The 18,402-nt window shown below is 38.6% G+C and overlaps 1 protein-coding gene and 1 long non-coding RNA gene across 8 annotated transcripts; both read right to left on the bottom strand.

Moving 5' to 3' along the window:
- Window positions 1-792: 792 nt before the first annotated feature.
- LOC121050548 lies at window positions 793-2,009 on the bottom strand. The gene is made up of 2 exons (XR_005803317.1): window positions 1,740-2,009; window positions 793-1,601 (listed from the first exon to the last, which is right to left on the bottom strand). It is a non-coding gene; the product is annotated as an uncharacterized LOC121050548 (long non-coding RNA).
- A 1,726-nt stretch (window positions 2,010-3,735) lies between these two features.
- Window positions 3,736-6,857, bottom strand: LOC112177007 (F-box/kelch-repeat protein At1g74510). 7 transcript variants are annotated; one of them, XM_040510949.1, is made up of 3 exons: window positions 6,606-6,853; window positions 6,373-6,465; window positions 3,736-5,845 (listed from the first exon to the last, which is right to left on the bottom strand). In XM_040510949.1, exon 3 carries the CDS (start codon window positions 5,829-5,831, stop codon window positions 4,188-4,190), a length of 1,644 nt encoding a protein of 547 aa, XP_040366883.1. In that variant the 5' UTR covers window positions 5,832-5,845; window positions 6,373-6,465; window positions 6,606-6,853; the 3' UTR covers window positions 3,736-4,187. The 7 variants fall into 7 exon arrangements, with proteins under 7 accessions (XP_040366883.1, XP_024170926.1, XP_024170927.1 ...); XM_024315158.2 differs by lacking the exon at window positions 6,373-6,465 and having other exon boundaries at window positions 6,700-6,857; XM_024315159.2 differs by lacking the exon at window positions 6,373-6,465 and having other exon boundaries at window positions 3,736-5,866.
- Window positions 6,858-18,402: the final 11,545 nt, after the last annotated feature.

Genomic DNA, 18,402 nt, shown 5'->3' with positions numbered 1-18,402 from the left:
CATCACCTTCCTCAATCAAACCCAAAAGATTTTTGATTTTTTTTTTTTTTTTTTAAGAAGAAAAGAAGAACGGTTACAGATGGAAACCTCTAGGACAACCCGAAAGACTGTTTTTGTTTGATTGAATATTTAAACCCGGAATCTCTCCTTTTAAGTTGGTTTTTTTTTTTGTTGCTTTCCACAGTGGTAGTACTAATTGGCTATATTTATAGGAAAGTTATATATAAAACTGTTGTTTGAGCATGCAAATTGGGAACCAAGAACTGCGGTACTATGGTTTAGTTGATAATCTCCTTCCTTTTCTGTTGTGTCGTCTTAATTTTAAACGCTATCCCATGTCAGAGATGTTACCTTTATATAGTGCAAGATAAACCAACCCACCATCATAAACGCACCTAAATTTGCAGCACAATGTTAGGCTTTAACACTTTGGACCACCCAAAACATGTCAATTGGGCACCAAGGGGTAACACATTTTATAATATTATGGCACACAGCAATGCTTCCTTTTGACCCTTCCCTTTAGGCTTTAGCTAGCTCCCATGGTGGTTGGTGGAGACCATTTGGCATTTGCACAGTAGAATTTGATGATGTACTTCTCTTCTCACCCCAATTTATATCTAAATCAAAGGCTTCTTGATAGGGATATGTTTTTTGACTGTTTGATAATTGTGACAGAGATTGGAACCTAAACCTTTGTCTATGTCAATGTCATCCCCTCGGCTAAATTACTTGCCATGCATATGATTGGGCGGGGGCTAATGAGGATAAAAAACAAAGGGATAAGGCGACTGTATCTAAGACATGCCTGTAGATTAAGAAGAGTTAGTCCACCACTACAATCGGCCTCATCTACCCCACAACGGTCTAGTTTAACATTTGATATATGAGTGCATTAATCCACCAAAGACATTAACACACCATCACATCACATAGGGTCACTTTTTTTTTTTCTTTTTCTTTTTTTCTTCTTCTAAAAATGTCCCTTTCAATTCCTTTCAGGGCCGCACCAAAATAAGGAAAGGCTGATCCCAGCAAGTAACTTCTTTAGCAATTAACAGTAACTGTTTCAGCTCCAAAAATGGTTGCCTTGCCTTTTTCTTTCGGGAGAGGATCCTCCCTCTTTCTTTTCAACCCTTTTTCTGGCAGCCTGAAAACCTGCCATGGAGTCCTTGATGACATCACCGGGATGATAACACCAATTTGCCAGTGGCAAATTCCAAAACTTTGACACCCGTAGTGGCAGAGTGAGAGAAAAGAGCCAAAGAGGAAAAAGACAAGGGTGGAGGAGTCAGCAACAGTCCAAGATGGAAACATTAGACGGTGAGTTAATAAGGCTGAGCAGAAGCCACGTTACCTCTGCAACAGTTCTTTCATGGGGTCCGTGGGCATAACAATAAGAGGGTCAGAAACTCGGACTCAGTTTTCCTCATACAGATACTATTTTGTACTTTTGCTCTCTGATTCAACCAGCCAGTGGGACTGGGACTGGGACTGGGAATGGCTCTCCTCCTTCAACAAAGATTTATACTCAATTTTTGCTTTGCAGGTAAAAGTACACCATGGAGCAGAGAGCCAGGGGAAGTAAGTGCTTTTCTTCTCTGGGGCAGTAAAACACGGTACAATAAAAAGAAGAACATGACCATGTGATTTATAACTTCCCAATAATAGAAAAATAAGATAAATACAAAGGACCCAATTATAAAAAAGGGAAAGAGGAAAGGCAAAAGAATATTTACAGGTCTGAATGATTGCAGGCTTGTACTTTTACATTTATACCCACAGGACCTGAAATGCCAGATTATAGTATTGCTGAGGCTGCTAGAACGGTTTGTGCCAAAAGGCTTAATAAATTCCCACTTCTTCTTCTGGCCTGAAAATCCTAGCAAGAAGCCAGAAAGTAACTGATACATATGCAGAAACAGAATTTCAGGCTCAATAGATTTCCATGTAAAAACAGACTAGCTCCTGCGGCATTTCCTTTACTCGTTCTTAATGCATACATTCCTCACCAGAAGCCAAGTTTCATACATGCAGTTCTGCCTAGACACAACTGTCATTGAAGAACATAACTTTCCTGAATATATATATATATACAGGCGGGTTCTGAAGCGGACGTCCGCACTTCGCTAAAGTGCGGACGTCGATGCAGCAGGAGGGTTCCAGGAGAAGACGGCGGCGCGGGGCTGGCCTGAGGGAGGCCGGAGGAGTCCCAGACCTCTTCTGGGCGGCGTTCGAGGTCGGGCTTGCCGGTTTCTGGGCAGCCACCTCACCTGCAGTTGCAGGTTCTGTGCAGCACCGCAGAACCGTCACCGGCGACTCCACCGCACCGCATACCCCTCCACACGACCTCCGGCGTCCCTCCGGCAAGCCGCGCCGCACCGTCGCAGTTCGATCGAGGCCGGAGGAGCGACGTCCGCACTTTTTCTGGGTTGCGGACGTCCTCTTCAGAACATTTTCGTATATATATATATATATATATATATATATATATATATATATATTAAAAATCTCTCCCCTTGGGCATTTCCTCTTCTCTCATGCATCATTTGAAACCAAGTTTCCAACTTCCAGGCAACAAATGTCATGGCAGTAGAAAACATGTCTGAGAAATTAATGGATGTGTCAACGCTTGTGACCTAAGGATTAACAAGAAGCAGAATCACTTACCATTGAAGTAAACCACAACTCCGCAGCTCTTTCAAAATGAGCAAGCAGTTCGTACTAGTCATTAGCATATGTACCATTTCTTTAATTTTCTGGCATTGTATTTCATACTGTTTATTAGTTTTCTGTTCTATGATTACAGAAACAACCCTGCTCTGGTGTCAATTAATCAAATTTATTTGAAAACCATCATTACTGAAGATATCAGTACTCAAGGAAAGAGAATTAAAGATTTTAACAAAGCTGCAATAAACTTATGCAATGGAAAAAGGGGGGGAAAAAGAAGCCTAAAATAAGAAACAAAGATCATATTAAATCACAACAAATGTTATCAAACCAAAAGAAAGACCAAGGACAGTAATGCAGTCATCAAACCAAATGATTCACCAGTAACTTGATTTGCATCTCGGTGTGGTGATTTAACTAGATCTCTAGGATTTCAAAATAGTGTCATGCAATGGCAAACAACCGGAATGACAAGAAATTGGTTGTATTTAGTTTGCTAATGCGATCAGTGCTGAGGTTGATATGGAAAGTACAAGTAATAATGATAATGTGAAATTAAATGCAAGCAAACACAGGAGATCGAATGAGAGCTTCACGCAGGCAATTATCTAGACAGGAAAGAGGGAAAACCTGATCCATATTCCCCATCAGTAACTTGATCTGAGCTAGCTGCAGAACCAATTGGAATTTTTTTCACCATGCAGTTCCTGTTTTTTCGTACTCTGAAATACCACATTCACAACTTACAGGCCTTAAAGAGAGTGAAATCCGCACAAACCATTCAACTTTAGCAATAACCAGAGCAGGTCAAGTGTTCCAAATCTTTTTACTTCAGAGTCTCAATCATGGAGGAGATAAAAAGACTGAAATCATGTACAGAAGAAAAAGTAGAGGGAAAATTCAAATTTTACTCTTCAGCCAGATCTTAAAAAAAAAAACCAATTACCTAAACTATTTTTAGGGTCCATTCGGATTCTGCAAAACCAGGTGAGCAACAGAAAACAGCATATATGAGCTTCGAGGATCAAGATACATTATACATTTACAACAGAAACAGAAGTCTGTCTGTCTTCCTCCTATTTGGGAGGGGAAAAGAGAACTTAAGTTATATTAACTTGAGAAAATGAAAACTTGAACCATTACATAATTCTGCAATGTTTCAATGAAACTTATGAAATGGACATCACAACCTACAAATGTACCAGAACTTCAGCTTATTCATCTTTGCTACTTCTACATGATACAACCTTTGAAAAGCTCTCAAGGTAACAAAGGGGTAAAGAAAAGAGATGCAACACACTAAAGGTAAAATTAAAAACTTTTAAAAAAGGAAACTAACTCTCCAGGCCACCTTTCTGTAAATGTATCTATGACTCTAAATTTAACCTGAATTTTCCCATGTTGAGGGCAGAAATTACCCAGGAACCAGGAACTGGAACCCAAACTCCTTGAAAGGCGAAGATTGTAAATTCCACCCTTCCAGCCAGCACATGGTGTCACGGAAACGGGACACCTCAGCATCCCATCACTGCACAATTATAGACAAAGCCTCCCCGATCCTTTATAGCGAGCAGGTTCCACTGCGGCGGACCTTCATCAGGGACCCAAGAATTGACTTCAATTTGCCCTACGCTTGAACCCCTAGGTCCACCGATTACAATTAACCGATTCCCACATGCCCGAAATGCTACTCCCCAACCATTCATCGAGGATGTCCGCTCAGGCAATCTCCCAATGGTAACCCACACTTTTCTCTCCTTATCATATTTTCTCACCTCCTGTTCTGCATAATCTGCAGCATACAGTTTGTTATTTACAACTGCAAGCAGCGGAGGTGCCTCAGCTGTAGCAGGCATATCAGTTGCTCCAGCCCCTCCATTTTTTCTAGGGTGCATGTTAGGTATCTCAGTCCAAGTCCCCCTCTCCAAATCATAAACCTCCCCACAGCTAAGTGCATTTGGGCTGCCCACTCCAATCCCGCCAATGACATAAAGTTTTCCATCCATAAATACCCCAGAACACATTTTTCTAGGTTTATTCATGCTCGGAAGAGTCAACCAAGTTCCTGTTTCTGAATTGTAAAGCTCAGCAGTGCTCAAGATATTGCCACATGGATCGCAACCGCCAGCTAGAATGGCAATTTCCCCACTGCTAGCAGAAGCGAACAAGCACCTAGGTGTATTCATCAAACGGCCGGATGACCAGCTGTGTGTCAAAAGGCTGTATTTGTAAACCACATGGGACATTATTTCCTTTCCAAATACAAGAAGTTCGGTGCCAACGGCTACAGACTCCTTATCTGAACACATAAAACATCCATTTATTTCCATTTTAGGCAAAGGCATCCAATGTCTACGATCTGGATTAAATGCCCACCATTCAGAGAGAGCACAAGAGAAGTAAGCCCAATGTTCTACAATACCCATTCTCCGCCTCAGAGTGTACAGCTCCCCAGTCCGAATTAGAGAACGGAAACTCCTACACAGCATGGCAACTGAGCCGTAATCAGCCCTTGAACAACGAAGGAGACAGTTTATTGAGACATCCCTTCCAAGTTGGTGGAATAGTGAAGTGGGGTCATTGTTGTTCCCGTCCTGATTCTGGTCATTTGGCTGGTCAGAGTTGGCATCAGAAAGAGCAAGATTCTGGGCATTTGGCTGGTCAGATTCGGCCTGGGAATGAGCAAGACTCTGGTCATTCGGCTGGTCAGATTGGGAATGGAAAGGAGCAAGATTTTGGTCGTCTGGCTGGTCACAGTTGGCATGGGAGACAGCAGGATTCTGGTCATTTGGCTGATCAGATTGGGCCTGGGAATCAGCAAGACTCTGGTCATTCGGCAGGTCAGATTGGGCATTGGAAGGAGCAAGATTTTGGTCATTTGGATGGTCACAGTTGGCATGGGAAAGAGCAGGATTCTGGTCATTTGGCTGATCAGATTTGGTATGGGAAAGAGCAAGATTATCCATCACTGCTTCCACTCGGTCAATAGCATCTGCGTGCTTGCATGCCTTCCTCAATGCCACATCTTCCCCATCTTCAAGTGGGCGCTTACTGTTTGAGAAATCAAGAACACGTTGAGTGTTGTACATCCACTGACTCTCTTGCTCACAGGAACTTGGAAGCTGCCTTGAAACAAGATAGGAAGGACCCTCCAACATGCTGTTGAATTGGGCTGCCGCAAATGAAACCTTTCCTTTGTTATCCATCAAAAGAACATAAATCAGAGAACAAAATGAAATCTACACCTTAGTTAATCAACATGCAACACCAACCATGATTGACTTCTCGGAAACCCAACCCCCATCCCCCCACCCCCCCCCCCCCCCCCCCCAAAAAAAAAAAAAAAAAAAAAAAACCCTCCCAATCTTTGAAGTTTGAACTGAATCAAGAAATCACATACCCCCAGACCAACAAACAAGATTCAAATCAAGAAACCATGAATACCCATTTCACAGAGCATAGAATCTACAGCAAAACAGCAAACTTTCCATTGATTATTTCTGTATATTGGGGGTATCAACACATATCTCTCCATATCCAAATTTCTCGGCAAGAAAAGCACATGCAACAATGCATTCTAGATCAAAACCATACACACAACTATAAAGTCTTCATCACTCATCCATAGCAGCTAAATTTTAATACAAAACATAAACATTCATGCGTGAATCCAATCCCATCCTCAGAGATGAAACTTACCCAATTCAGATCTCCGGGTTAAAGACCAACACAGAAATAAAAAAACTCCAGGAAACAGATAAGCAATTGAAAATGAATTATCCACATGACAGACTGTAATCAAAAAAAAAATATATTAATGCAGCAGCAAATCCCAATACAAAGAACCTCGCTTTAACAAAAACCAGAGATCCATACACAATTCCATATCAATATCTAACAACCCATCAACTCCTTTTTCAATTTTCTCTCACCTTCAATCACAACAACTGGTAGCTCACCCCAAAAAGCTACAGAAGCACCAAAACAATCAGACTCATAAAGAAACCGAAGCCACAGAAAGCTTACGATTTTCGTCAGAAGAAGGCGTTGAGTGCCCCAGCTCTACTGCTTCTTCCCCTCTCTCTCTCTCTCTCTCTCTCTCTCTCTCTCTCTCCCTGTTAGATTCTCACTCTCTCTCTCTCTCTTGCTCGCTGGTTATATTCGCTGGTGTGGAAGAGCAATGTATATAATAATGGGGTATATATATATATAGTGCTAGAAAAGAAAGCAAAGTTAATTAATTCTAATTTCTTTAAAAGAAAAAATAGAAAAAAAAAAAAAAGAGAGAGAGGGAGGAGGAGGTAGTGGGGTCTCAACGGGCTAGACTCGCCGGTTGAGGCAGAGGAGGACCTGAAACCGCCAACGGCCGTTTCTGCACGTGTAACGAACTTTTATGTAAACTCTATCTCCTCTGGCGCCAGAACAGCCACCACTTCTGGCAATGGGGATCACAAGACAAGTCTCTTGCATGCAGAGTTGGGTCATGAAAATGGTGTTTGGCTTTAGAGCTTTGCTTTGCCCATTTCCTTAAAGGCAACCTGGTATTAATGGGCGTTTCTCTGTTTGGTTTCGATTTTACAGATGTGATCGATATAAATTGCTTTTGGTTGATACAGTTTTTTGAAAATCTTGGAGGATACAGTTTTTTTGAAAATCTATGCATAAAAAGAAACGGTTGGTTAATGATTCTCATAAACCCAAAAAAAAAAAATTCTGAATATTTCATGAGTTAGGAAATGTAGTCAATGGAATTTACTCAACTGTTACCAGGAGTTATTAGTGTGTGACTCCGACGGCGTAGCAACACACGGGGCTTTGTTCGGCTGCAGACCACCTCAGATTTTGAAAAAAAACATAAATTTGTAAATCCTAGCTCCTCCATTGAGTGTGTCTAACATCTACTTTCGGTGTTTGTTTATGCACTGAATTTGTGAGTACGTATTGTAAAAGAGTCTATGTTTCTGTACAAAAAATTCGAGCTATGCACAACATGAGCTTTCATTTTTGATCTCTCACTCAAAATATTTCTACTTCTATGTGTTATGTAAGAACCCCATGTTCTTTATTGAAAACTCAATATTTACGTGATGGTCTCCTCGATCTTTTTTATTTTGATAATTAGTTCTATTACTAAAACTGCTTACATCTCCCAATATAAGATATCCATTTTGAGGTTTACTTATTCACCAAGTTTTTGATTGTATGTACTGGTGTCCTCTGATCTTATACCACAAACTTGAGCTATATATCTTTGATGTTCTAACTCGAGTAACAGGAGTAGTTATGTCACTAACTCATACGTTGAACATATGATTTCATTATTGATCACTCATTATATTGAAGATACTTTGAATATTATGTTGTAAGAATCCTTTTTGGGGAGAAAACTCAAACTAATCCGGTAGGTCGAGTTGTAAGAATCCTTTTTGTTTACAATACAATTGAAATTGGAGATTATATCTTCATATCAGATTGAAACCCAGATGGACAAAACACATAATCAAACACCAACTGGGCTTATATAATTGAGACCCCTTCCCTACACCCTCTCGAGCTCTCTCTCTTTCGACACCCGCAACTTTTCTCTCCTCCACAACCGTCACTACCTCCCATGTCGTCTCCAGCGCCTCCATCGGCTCCGGCCAGTACTTCGTCGACCTCCGGCTCGACACTCCTCGTCATCGCCGACACTGACAGCGCTCTGGTCTGGCTCCGCTGCTCCTCCTGCAAAAGACGCGCCAATCAGTGAGAACTGCGATGAGTTTGAGATTTGGATCGGAGAGAGAGAGAGAGAGAGAGAGAGAGAGAGAGAGAGAGAGAGAGAGTTTTAGTTTTACTTTTCATATTAGAGCAAGTTCACCCGTTGGGTCACCGGGTCACCTACTATTCATTGCTTTTTAGTGTATATTTTCATTCTTTGGGTCACGAAATACACTGTGCCCGTGACATAGGGCACGAAATACACTGTGCAGGTCACCATGGTGACCCAGAACACTGTACAGGGTGACCCAGGGCACGAAATACACTGTGCTGGTGACCCAGAGGGTGAAATTAACACTAAAAAGCAATTAATAGTGGGTGACCTGGTGACCCAACGGGTGAACTTGCTCTTAGGCCATGGAAGAGAGAGGATGAGACAAATAGTATAAGGGTGATTTGGTAAAAACAGTACACGAGGAGGGCAAAATGTAAAAGTAGGAGTGCAATTTTCAGCTCCCTTTGTCTTTGTCTGTTGCGAATAGTTAAGTGGTACTGTTGAAATAGTGGAGCTCAATTAAGGACCCTCTAAATCAGAGTGTGGCATGTGTACGTATATATTACTGCTTCACGCTTCTGAAAGGTTCTCATATATATATATATATATACAGATTCTATCCAGAGCGAGGCATCGCTCTGAAATTTCAGAGCGAGGTTAGGGTTTAGGCTAGGGTCACTTTTTCAGTCGTATATCTACATCTCAACCATTCAGTTTTTATGCATTAATGTATAGATCATCTCTGCAAAATTTCAGCCAAATTGATGGTCTTTAAGGTCCCTAACTCACTTAAACCAATGGACGAACAGAATATGTCCAAGCTGAACCGTACTAGCTTTAAGACAGTTATCAATGTCTTAACGACCATCAATTTGGCTGAAATTTTGTAGAGATGATCTATACATTAGTAGCTAAAAATTGAACGGTTGAAATGTAGATATGCGACCGAAAAGTGACTCTAAACTCTAACCTCGCTCTGAATAAAATCTGTATATATATATAGACACACACATATAAGAAATTGAGCTCAGCGTTTACTCTTTTGTTTGTTTGTTTTTTAAAATTGTTTTTTGTGTTTCTATTTCCTAATGTTTCTCTTGCCGGAAGCAGGTCTATATATTAATTATTAAAATGGCAGCAATAGCAAGCATGCACGAAAATATGTACGATCTTCACTTGTGCATAAATAAAATATAAAACTAGATAACTGATTTGTATATATGAAGGATTGAAGTTAAATGGGTATAAACGTTTGTAATGAAAGACCATTCACAGAAGGTTAAGCCCTGGTCTGTTACTTTGTTTTGAGGACTTAATCAACAGTTTACAGCTTGAAGAAATTTTCAAGCATATGTATTGATCGCAAATAATGAATTGTTAGACTCTTAATCTAGAGCGGCAGGTCGGGTGGTTGTTGGCTTCTGTTTGAATACTCGATTTGGGGTATTCTCAATTTAGCTCACTCCAAGTTGATCTGCGGGGGTTAATCTCAGAAATAATATCGCTTGCTAGCTAATCCAATCGTATTTAGCAAATTGAGGCCACATCAATGCAAGAACCTTTTAAATGTCAGCAACTGCATCAGATGCTGTGTGGTCTCTGTTGATATATACAACTAGTGCTTCAAGAATAAAATTAGCAGGACTTTAATAACTTTTTTCTTCCAATAACGATGACTTAAAACAGATCATTACTGTGGAAGTGCAATATATAGGCTACTAATTTACAAAATGATACATAAATTAACAAAGTTATGAAGAATTAACAGATCACAGATGCCTGCTGGGTTCTGAGCATAGCATCTTGCATATATAGCTACTTAGGTAGCCATACTTTATATGCTTTCATTGATATTTAAACGTACAAGTAAGAGTTGGAATTATTTAGAACAACTGGGAATAATAAGTGACTTTTTCAATCAGTTGGGAATCAATAACCTGAAACCAATGTCAGAAAACCACTTGCAGATCGATGTATCATACAAGACAAAAATGAATCCAATATTTGCATCAAATGAGACATGAATTGAAGCTAGGATCTGTGTACAAAAAAGATGTTAGTTAGCTTTGTTTCATTCAATCCCATATTGAGAAGTGAATAATGTATGATACAGTTTCCCCAGCAACAGGGAAGCTAACATTGTCGAGCAGACTAAGAACTAGCAACAGGCGGCCGGGGCAACCAAATTAGTGTAGTTTTGCATTGATCAGTAAAAAGTGATCCATCTCAAACACTAGAGAAAGTTAAGAACATCAGTAGCTGAGTTTGCATGCATACACACACACACACAAGAATAAATATTAGCATATCTATATATGGAACAGCATTGGATTTGAGTCTTTTGACAGCATATACATGAACAATTAATAACAAACCCTAGTAATTCTTCTGAAGTCATTTTTAATCTGCTAAAGTAGTGAAAGAAATATAGTTAAACAGTTCGTTTTAATATAAATATACTCATACCCTCTCCCCTGTAAAGGTTTAATTTTGAATGATTAGTTCAGGAAAATGATTTCAAATTTGCGCAGAAGATGATATTGCTTTCTCCTGAAAGGCCAATTACTTGGCATAATCACTACACAAAAACGAACCTGCTTTGACTTCAAGATTAACACCTAAATAGAATTGCTTACGATCGACACCATGGGTTCTTAGATAGTTGGATCAATGCGAAAATTGGGAAGAAATCGATCGGGTTACTTTCTTTGCTTAGGGTTAGCAGTTTTACACAATATATAAATGAGCTAGTCACTGACACTTGTGAAGCCCAGGTCAAGATTAAGACCAAACATCATATTGGGCCTTCTCTCGAGGAAGTTAGCTCAAGATGATTAGATCTAATCATGTGAAAAGATCTATATGTATGAAACCCACCAACCGGCCCACCAGAAAAGAGATCCGGAAAAAGAAGTTCAACAGATATTGGTCACGACTATCATGCAAGCCAGCTTACGGTAGTGACTAGTGAGAGGTTTTTTTTATTTTTTTATTTTTTTTATTTTTTTTTTTATAACAAAACAGAATCAAGTTACATTAATAAAACTACCTTACTAGATTAAGTTAGAGGGATTCGAAAATCCCTCATATTACATCTCGATGCACAAATATGCCTGCATAAAGCAGACCAAACAAAAACAAAAATCCAAACTAAAAACAAAAATGCAAAAAATAAGAAAGATGTTATATGTTTTTCCAATCTTGTGAGTTCTCATTTCTCAATTCCTAAACTTCCTTACAAAATTAAAAAAAAAAAAAAATCTGAGATCGTTATTTTCTACTCAAAAGAGTGGAATAGCATACAGTTTTTTAGCAAATTAAATTCACAGGTTCTTATTTTTTTTTACTAGAATTTTAAACCTCAAAATCATATAAAAAAAATTAAAGAAATTTAGTTTGAAACTTTTGTAGTCTGTCACTTGGAGCAACTCATAAAAATCATGTTTGTAGAATATAATCAATATATAATTATATATTAGCAAAGGGTGAAGCTCTAATGAGAACTATAAAAATGAGGACTTCATGAGGATTTTCTAATCAACGTTTGAGATACTCACTTTTCGATTACATTTCAGAAAATAGACTGTTATATGTTTAGGTATGCATGAGTATATCACTTTTGAAAATTTTCTTCGAAATTGCTAAACGTTAAAGTATTGAATTAGATTAAATCAATGGACAAACCAAATATATCAAACATGAAACATAAATGATAAATCGCGATTACGAATACTTTAACGAATTTCAATTTATTTGAAAATTTGCATAAATAATATACTCATATATATCTAAACATCTAATGGTTAATTTGTTGAAATGTGATCAAAATGAGTACTCTCACAATTAATCATTGATTAGAAAGTCCTCATGAAGTCTTCATTTTAATGGTCTTCATTAGAGCCTCACCCGAATAGAATAACATAACAGTATATGAGTTTTTCTTTTGGAAATAGAGTCCTTATGTGAATTGAAGTGTCTTAGGCTTTGCATACAACTTGAGAACTTCTGTACTCGCTAACAGTGTCTTTGTAAAACCATGTCATTGCTCTATTATATTATATGTCTTTTTAGACGCTGCCGACAATTGATGTGATGAATTAATTAAGGAGCAGATTTCTCAATCAACAATGTCAGACCTTTTATCAGGTCTTTCCATTTCACGTACTGTTATAGTTTGACGTACAAGATATAGCCAAACAATGTTCAACAATTGCCAAGGACTTTCCAAGCTGATATAATCGATCGAGATGTTCACACAAGAGTGAATAGCCACTCGATCACGTTGGTCTGTCAGATTGAGTTGGCAACTTGCCCTAATATTAGAATTGCAACTTGCGATTAAACTTCTAAACGGAAGCAGAGATCAAATTAGCTGCAGATATGATCCTCTGGTTCTCGATCTCTGGCATGTATAGCATAAACAGGGTTTAATTAGTTAAAATTTGTGTACATGCATGGTACACTAATTTAATTAACTAACAAAATACGAACTTTGAAATTTCTCCATCTTAATTTTCTTTTTTCCTGTTTTTTTCTAAACCTGTTATACTTCTTTTGGTTTATGAACCTAGATCTAATTCGAGTTTATCTACGCTAGCTAGTTTCTTAACTAATTAAGATTTATATGCAGTACAACATATATATATATATATACAGCCCTTCTCCACTGCGGACGTCCGCAGTTTTTCATTGGTGCGGATTTCCAGTTTTGACCCACTTTCCGATCATTTTTTCACATCTTAACCGTTCAGTTTTTAGGTCCTAATGTCTAGATCACCTCTGCAAAATTTCAGCCAAATTGGTGATCGTTAAGGCATCCAAAACTGCAATTTACAACAATGTACACGAACGGTTCCGGTTCGGCAGATTCGGTCCGTTCGTGTAAATTGCAGTTTTGGATGCCTTAACGATCACCAATTTGGCTGAAATTTTGTAGAGATGATCTATACATTATGACCTAAAAACTGAACGGTTAAGATGTGAAAATGTGATCGGAAAGTGGGGAAAAAATGGAAATCCGCACCTGAGAATGATTATATATATATATATATATATGCATGCTAAGAAAATAAAAGGACTGGCATTAGTGAACTCAGATCCACCTAAAACGTACTCGGCCGATCCCAAACTACGTACCCTAGCTCTAATTAGAAGCCTGGAGTTACTTAAACTACCTAGCTTAATTAGCTAGCAGAAATTATACTAAATATACTAAAGGCAAACTACACTTTTTCTGGTTCATTTCGCAAGTGACAAAATGAATAAAAAGACCGTTCTGCCCTCAGTTGAGATCTTCTTCTGTTTTCTACACTGGGCAATCGTGGTTTGCGTCGCATCTGTATTCCATCTCCAGCATCATCAGACTCCTATTCAATCTTCAACGTCGTCAGAGGTCTTTGAAAATTATTAATTCTGAAATTATTTATTTTTGATTTCGCATGAGTTATGATCGAATGGGATTTTTGGTTGTTTTGGGTACCGACGGAGCTCACTGTGCACGGCAGTTTGATGGGCTTCGTGGTTTGATTTTGACATTGATGATCATCCTAGAGCAAGAAACCGGGCTTGGTAGTGCTCAATTTCAGAATCTATGTAGTGGAGTGCAAACCCGAGTGGAATTGGAGGGTAGAAGGGTGTTGGCTTCGAAGTTAGAAAACATCATGTTCAGTGATCGTGTTCAAAGCTACACACAGTAGCAATAATCGTTATTAACACAAGTAAAGGTAAATTTCATTCTCATACTCCATGTGTATTGAGATTGTTTTGCTCGGTGCAGAAATGGAATGGGTTGTGGATGTTGGCTCTGTTGTATTTCGATCGATGAGAAAAGGACGAAGATAAAATAGGTAGTTGGCTTAACTTCATTAAATCTTCCGTGTTTTCAGCCGCGTTCCTCAAAAGCCATTTTCAGAAGCTACTTTTAGTAGCTTCTGATTTCATGCTGCCCAGAGAAGCGCTTCCGCCCAAAAGCAACAATTTTGAAGTTTACCAAACAACCTCACTTTCCTCCAGAAGCGCTTTTGGACCAAAAGCAGGTTCCAAAAGCAATCCCAAACTAAGCCTATATCTGATTGACAATGGTTTCTTGAGTTTGCGAGAACCAACTGACCTAGCTAGCTAGCTAGCTACTAGCCGAGTGGCCGGAATGATTCGTACACGGAAACACTATTGTCTTCCTAATCCCAATTAACATGTGATCGATGGATCTAGCATCTTGTATCTTGTATATGATCTTGATCCATCAATCTTCCTCTTGGCTGCAGGGAAAGTTCAGAGCAAAAAAAAGGCCCACCATGACTGACAGTGCCTACTTTCGGTTTAATTAGTTTAATCAATTCTCATTCGATTCCCAACTGCATAAAAATTAAGCATATTTCTTTTCGTCTATACAACTCGATCGTTTTTTGGGCAAGTAGCTCTTTTGAAAGACCCCTGTGGATTGACACAAAAGGCGTAGTGGGGGATTGTTGTGCTGTGAGAGGAAGCATTTCCGAACTTGCTGTGAGAAGAAGCAGCTGAGGTGTTTGGTAAACTTTTTTTAAAGGGCTAAATACTAGTTAGTACCCTGTGGTTTAGGTCCAAAATCAATTCAGTCCCTGGACTTCTAATTTCATCAAAAACACCCTTGCACTTTAAATTTTGATCTAATAGGTCCAATTCGTTAATATTCTATTATAGGTTCAAGTTATAGTTGGATTATTTGTTGAAAAACTATTTATTTTTAATAGTAGGACTCACTCCTAAATTGACTATGTAGACCACCTCGACACCACATCATAAAACATAGGCCATATATGAGCTACATTAATAAGTTAAATAACTCAATTGTCGGAAAACTAACAAATTGGACCTATTAGATCAAAATTGAAAGTGCATGGGTGTTTTTGATGAAATTAGAAGTTCAGGGACTGAATTGATTTTGAACATCAACCACAGGGTAGTAATTTGTATTTAGCCCTTTTTTAAAAGTGTTGCGAGAACAAAAAACAAATTTTAGGTGTTTGGTAAGTTGCAAGGCAAAAGTGCTTTGGCTAGATATAATTATCAAAATGGGCATACATGCTAAGATATGCTACTAAAATACATAATTTTGCTTTTTGATTATGTAACCATACCAAATAAAAAAAAATTTCATGTAATTGTGTACATGTAAACATAACTTGCTAGAAAGTCATATGTTGTATATTAAGGGGGTGTATTGTATATTAAATTAGTGGAAGTTTAAAGAAATCTGTGGAATTTAAAAGTCTAGGTGTATTCAATATAGACTTTTACACAAATAACATTTACTTAATCCGGGATGGTGAGAGGGCCTCCGAAACTTGCGGAGCGATCCGGTAAGATGAAACCTAGGTTTCGGTATGGCGGAAGGGAGTCTCGTGTTCTCCTGACCAAGCAGAGGCGAGATGACGGCGACGTAGGCTGGGAGCGTCCATGGTTTCTCAGGCAGCGGCGTTGGGATCTCGACAAAGGTTCTCCCAGGCCCCGGTTGAGGTGACTCTTGACTGAGGGTGTTTTGTTGGTTGTGGAGTGGTGGATCGTGTCAGAGAGGCGTGGGTGTCGGGGCCTGCCATCTTCGAAACGATCATCCTTTACATCGTGGAAGCGTCGGGTGGCCGAGGTCAGATCTGAGCGACGGGAGGCGCTGGCTGTGGTGGCGTCTGGCCGGGATGAAGGCGACTAGGGCTGTGATGCAGGCTTGCAACTGGCGGCGATAGGAGATCTGGGACTGGTTTCTGTACTGCAGTCGGTGGCTGGGTCGGGTCTGATGGCGGGAACAGGTCTGGTGCTGGGGACGAGTGCGACAGCGGCCTGCGGGTCAGAAGAGCCTCCGGAAAAATCAGCGGGAAACCCTAGTTTTGACCTAGGGTTGACCGCTGGTTTGACCGAGCTGATTATAGCTTCTGGGCCTACTGGGTTCGGGGCTGCTTTCAGTGGGCCGTTCATGGTGATCACTGGGCCTGATTGGGGAGGGCTCAAATTTGGAGACAAGCTGCAGTGCCTCAAGAATAGCCCAAGGAGCAACCTATTTCCGAGGTTGTTGGCTACTGAGGAGACTGAAGATGGTGCAGGTTCCAACCCTAAGGGGGTGGGACTAGTGCTATCTTAAGTTCTCTCGGCTTTTAGACATTCTAGACTCAAGCCTTTTGAAGTAGGGGTAATTTCTATAAGCTTTCCTAAGACGTGTCTAGTTGATATTTGTACCACAACTGCGTGACTGGCAGATTAGACTAGATGAATATTTCTTCCTTAGAGAGTGAGACTACTCTTGCTTAGCTTAGGCTTGCTGTTCAGCGAGCGTCCCTTAGATCTTAATGAGTTTAAAGTGGCTTAGATAGGTTATCTGGTTTGTCCCGGGCTTTCTTATGTAAGTTCTATTAGACTTTGACCTGTTTTTCATGGCTTTGATATCTAATAAAATCAAATCCTTTCCAAATATATATATATATATATATATATATATATATAGCAGTTGATGAAAGTCTTGGGGTATTCAATTAGGATATTTAAAGACTTCATGAATTCCACCAAAATCTATGGGTATTCAATTAGGATTTTTAAAAATGAATGAAAGTACACAAGTATTCAAAATATCATTCATACTTATAGAATTATAAAGTTATGGATAATTATAGACTTTGTAGTGCTTATTATTATTATTATTTTTTTTTTTAAAGAGGATCAAAGGGTTTCACTCCTGCCCCCATGGTGACTCGAACTCAAACTCTAATAATTTTTCAGCCACCAGACCAAAGATTTGAAAAAGTCTATCAAAATTCCATTTCTTTAAAAATAAATAAATAAATAAATAAAATCTATACAAATTCTTCTCTCTGCGCACGGAGATATTGGTCCTCCATCATCTTTCTTTCTTGTTTTTTTGTCTTAATCTTTTATGATATCACCATTTTTTGATACCCGATATATTCATTCTAGTTGTTGAATGTGATTTTTTTGTTTTTCAATAGTGATACTTGGACCTCTAATCGCAATAAAAATGATTTATGGAACCCTAAAACCCAGATATTGTGGTCTACTAATAAAACCTTGAATAATATTGCTATGAATTACTAGATTCATTAATTATTCTCATCGATTTAAATTTATATTATGGTTCAAAGAAAATTTGAACAATTGAATTTCAATTGATTCATTATAGATCAAGACATTGACCAATATCATAATAATACGAAAATGCTCCCTTGGTCAGTTGCTGACCAGGGATTTGTGGTCACTCACCGTCCGATTGAAATCAGACGGTTGATAGCTCTCACCACAGACCTCATCACTTATCTGTCAACCGTCCGATTTCAATCGGACGGTGAGTGACCACACAATCCCTGGTCAGCAGCTGACCAGGGAAACGAGACTGCATAATAATATATGCTAATCGGCAAAAATAAAATTGATGAGAATAAGTAACCATAAACATCATATATATATATATATATATATGGGAGAATTTCATAAATGATCATTCAATTATGACTCATTCGACACTTTAGTCACTCAATTTTCAAATATATCACTTTAGTCACTTAACTATTACTATGTCAATCACTTTAGTTACCGAATGAGCATTTTGTCTCACTTTAATCACTTCTCCCAATCATTCCAATTCATACTTATCAATTTTTCACAATTAGTTGGATGAAAATATCCTTGATATTGTGGCAAATAATTTTTTTTTAATGAAAATAATTAACGAAGTGACTAAAGTGAATAACAGAGTTAAAGTTGAGTGACTAAAATGATATATTAAAAAAGTGAGTGACTAAATTAAGTGTCTTACAGGTAAAAGTTGAGTGACCATTTATGATATTCTCCCATATATATCAAGACATTGAGCAATATTATTATGATATGTGTTAATCGACAAAAATAAAATTGATGAGAATAAGTAACCATAAACATCATATATATATATATATATATATATTATGAGGGCCCTTCCACTAAGGGATCCATTTTTT

This window comes from Rosa chinensis, chromosome 7 (genome assembly GCF_002994745.2).
Source record: "Rosa chinensis cultivar Old Blush chromosome 7, RchiOBHm-V2, whole genome shotgun sequence".
NCBI lineage: Eukaryota > Viridiplantae > Streptophyta > Magnoliopsida > Rosales > Rosaceae > Rosa > Rosa chinensis.
This window is presented reverse-complemented; position numbering and strand designations above follow the sequence as displayed.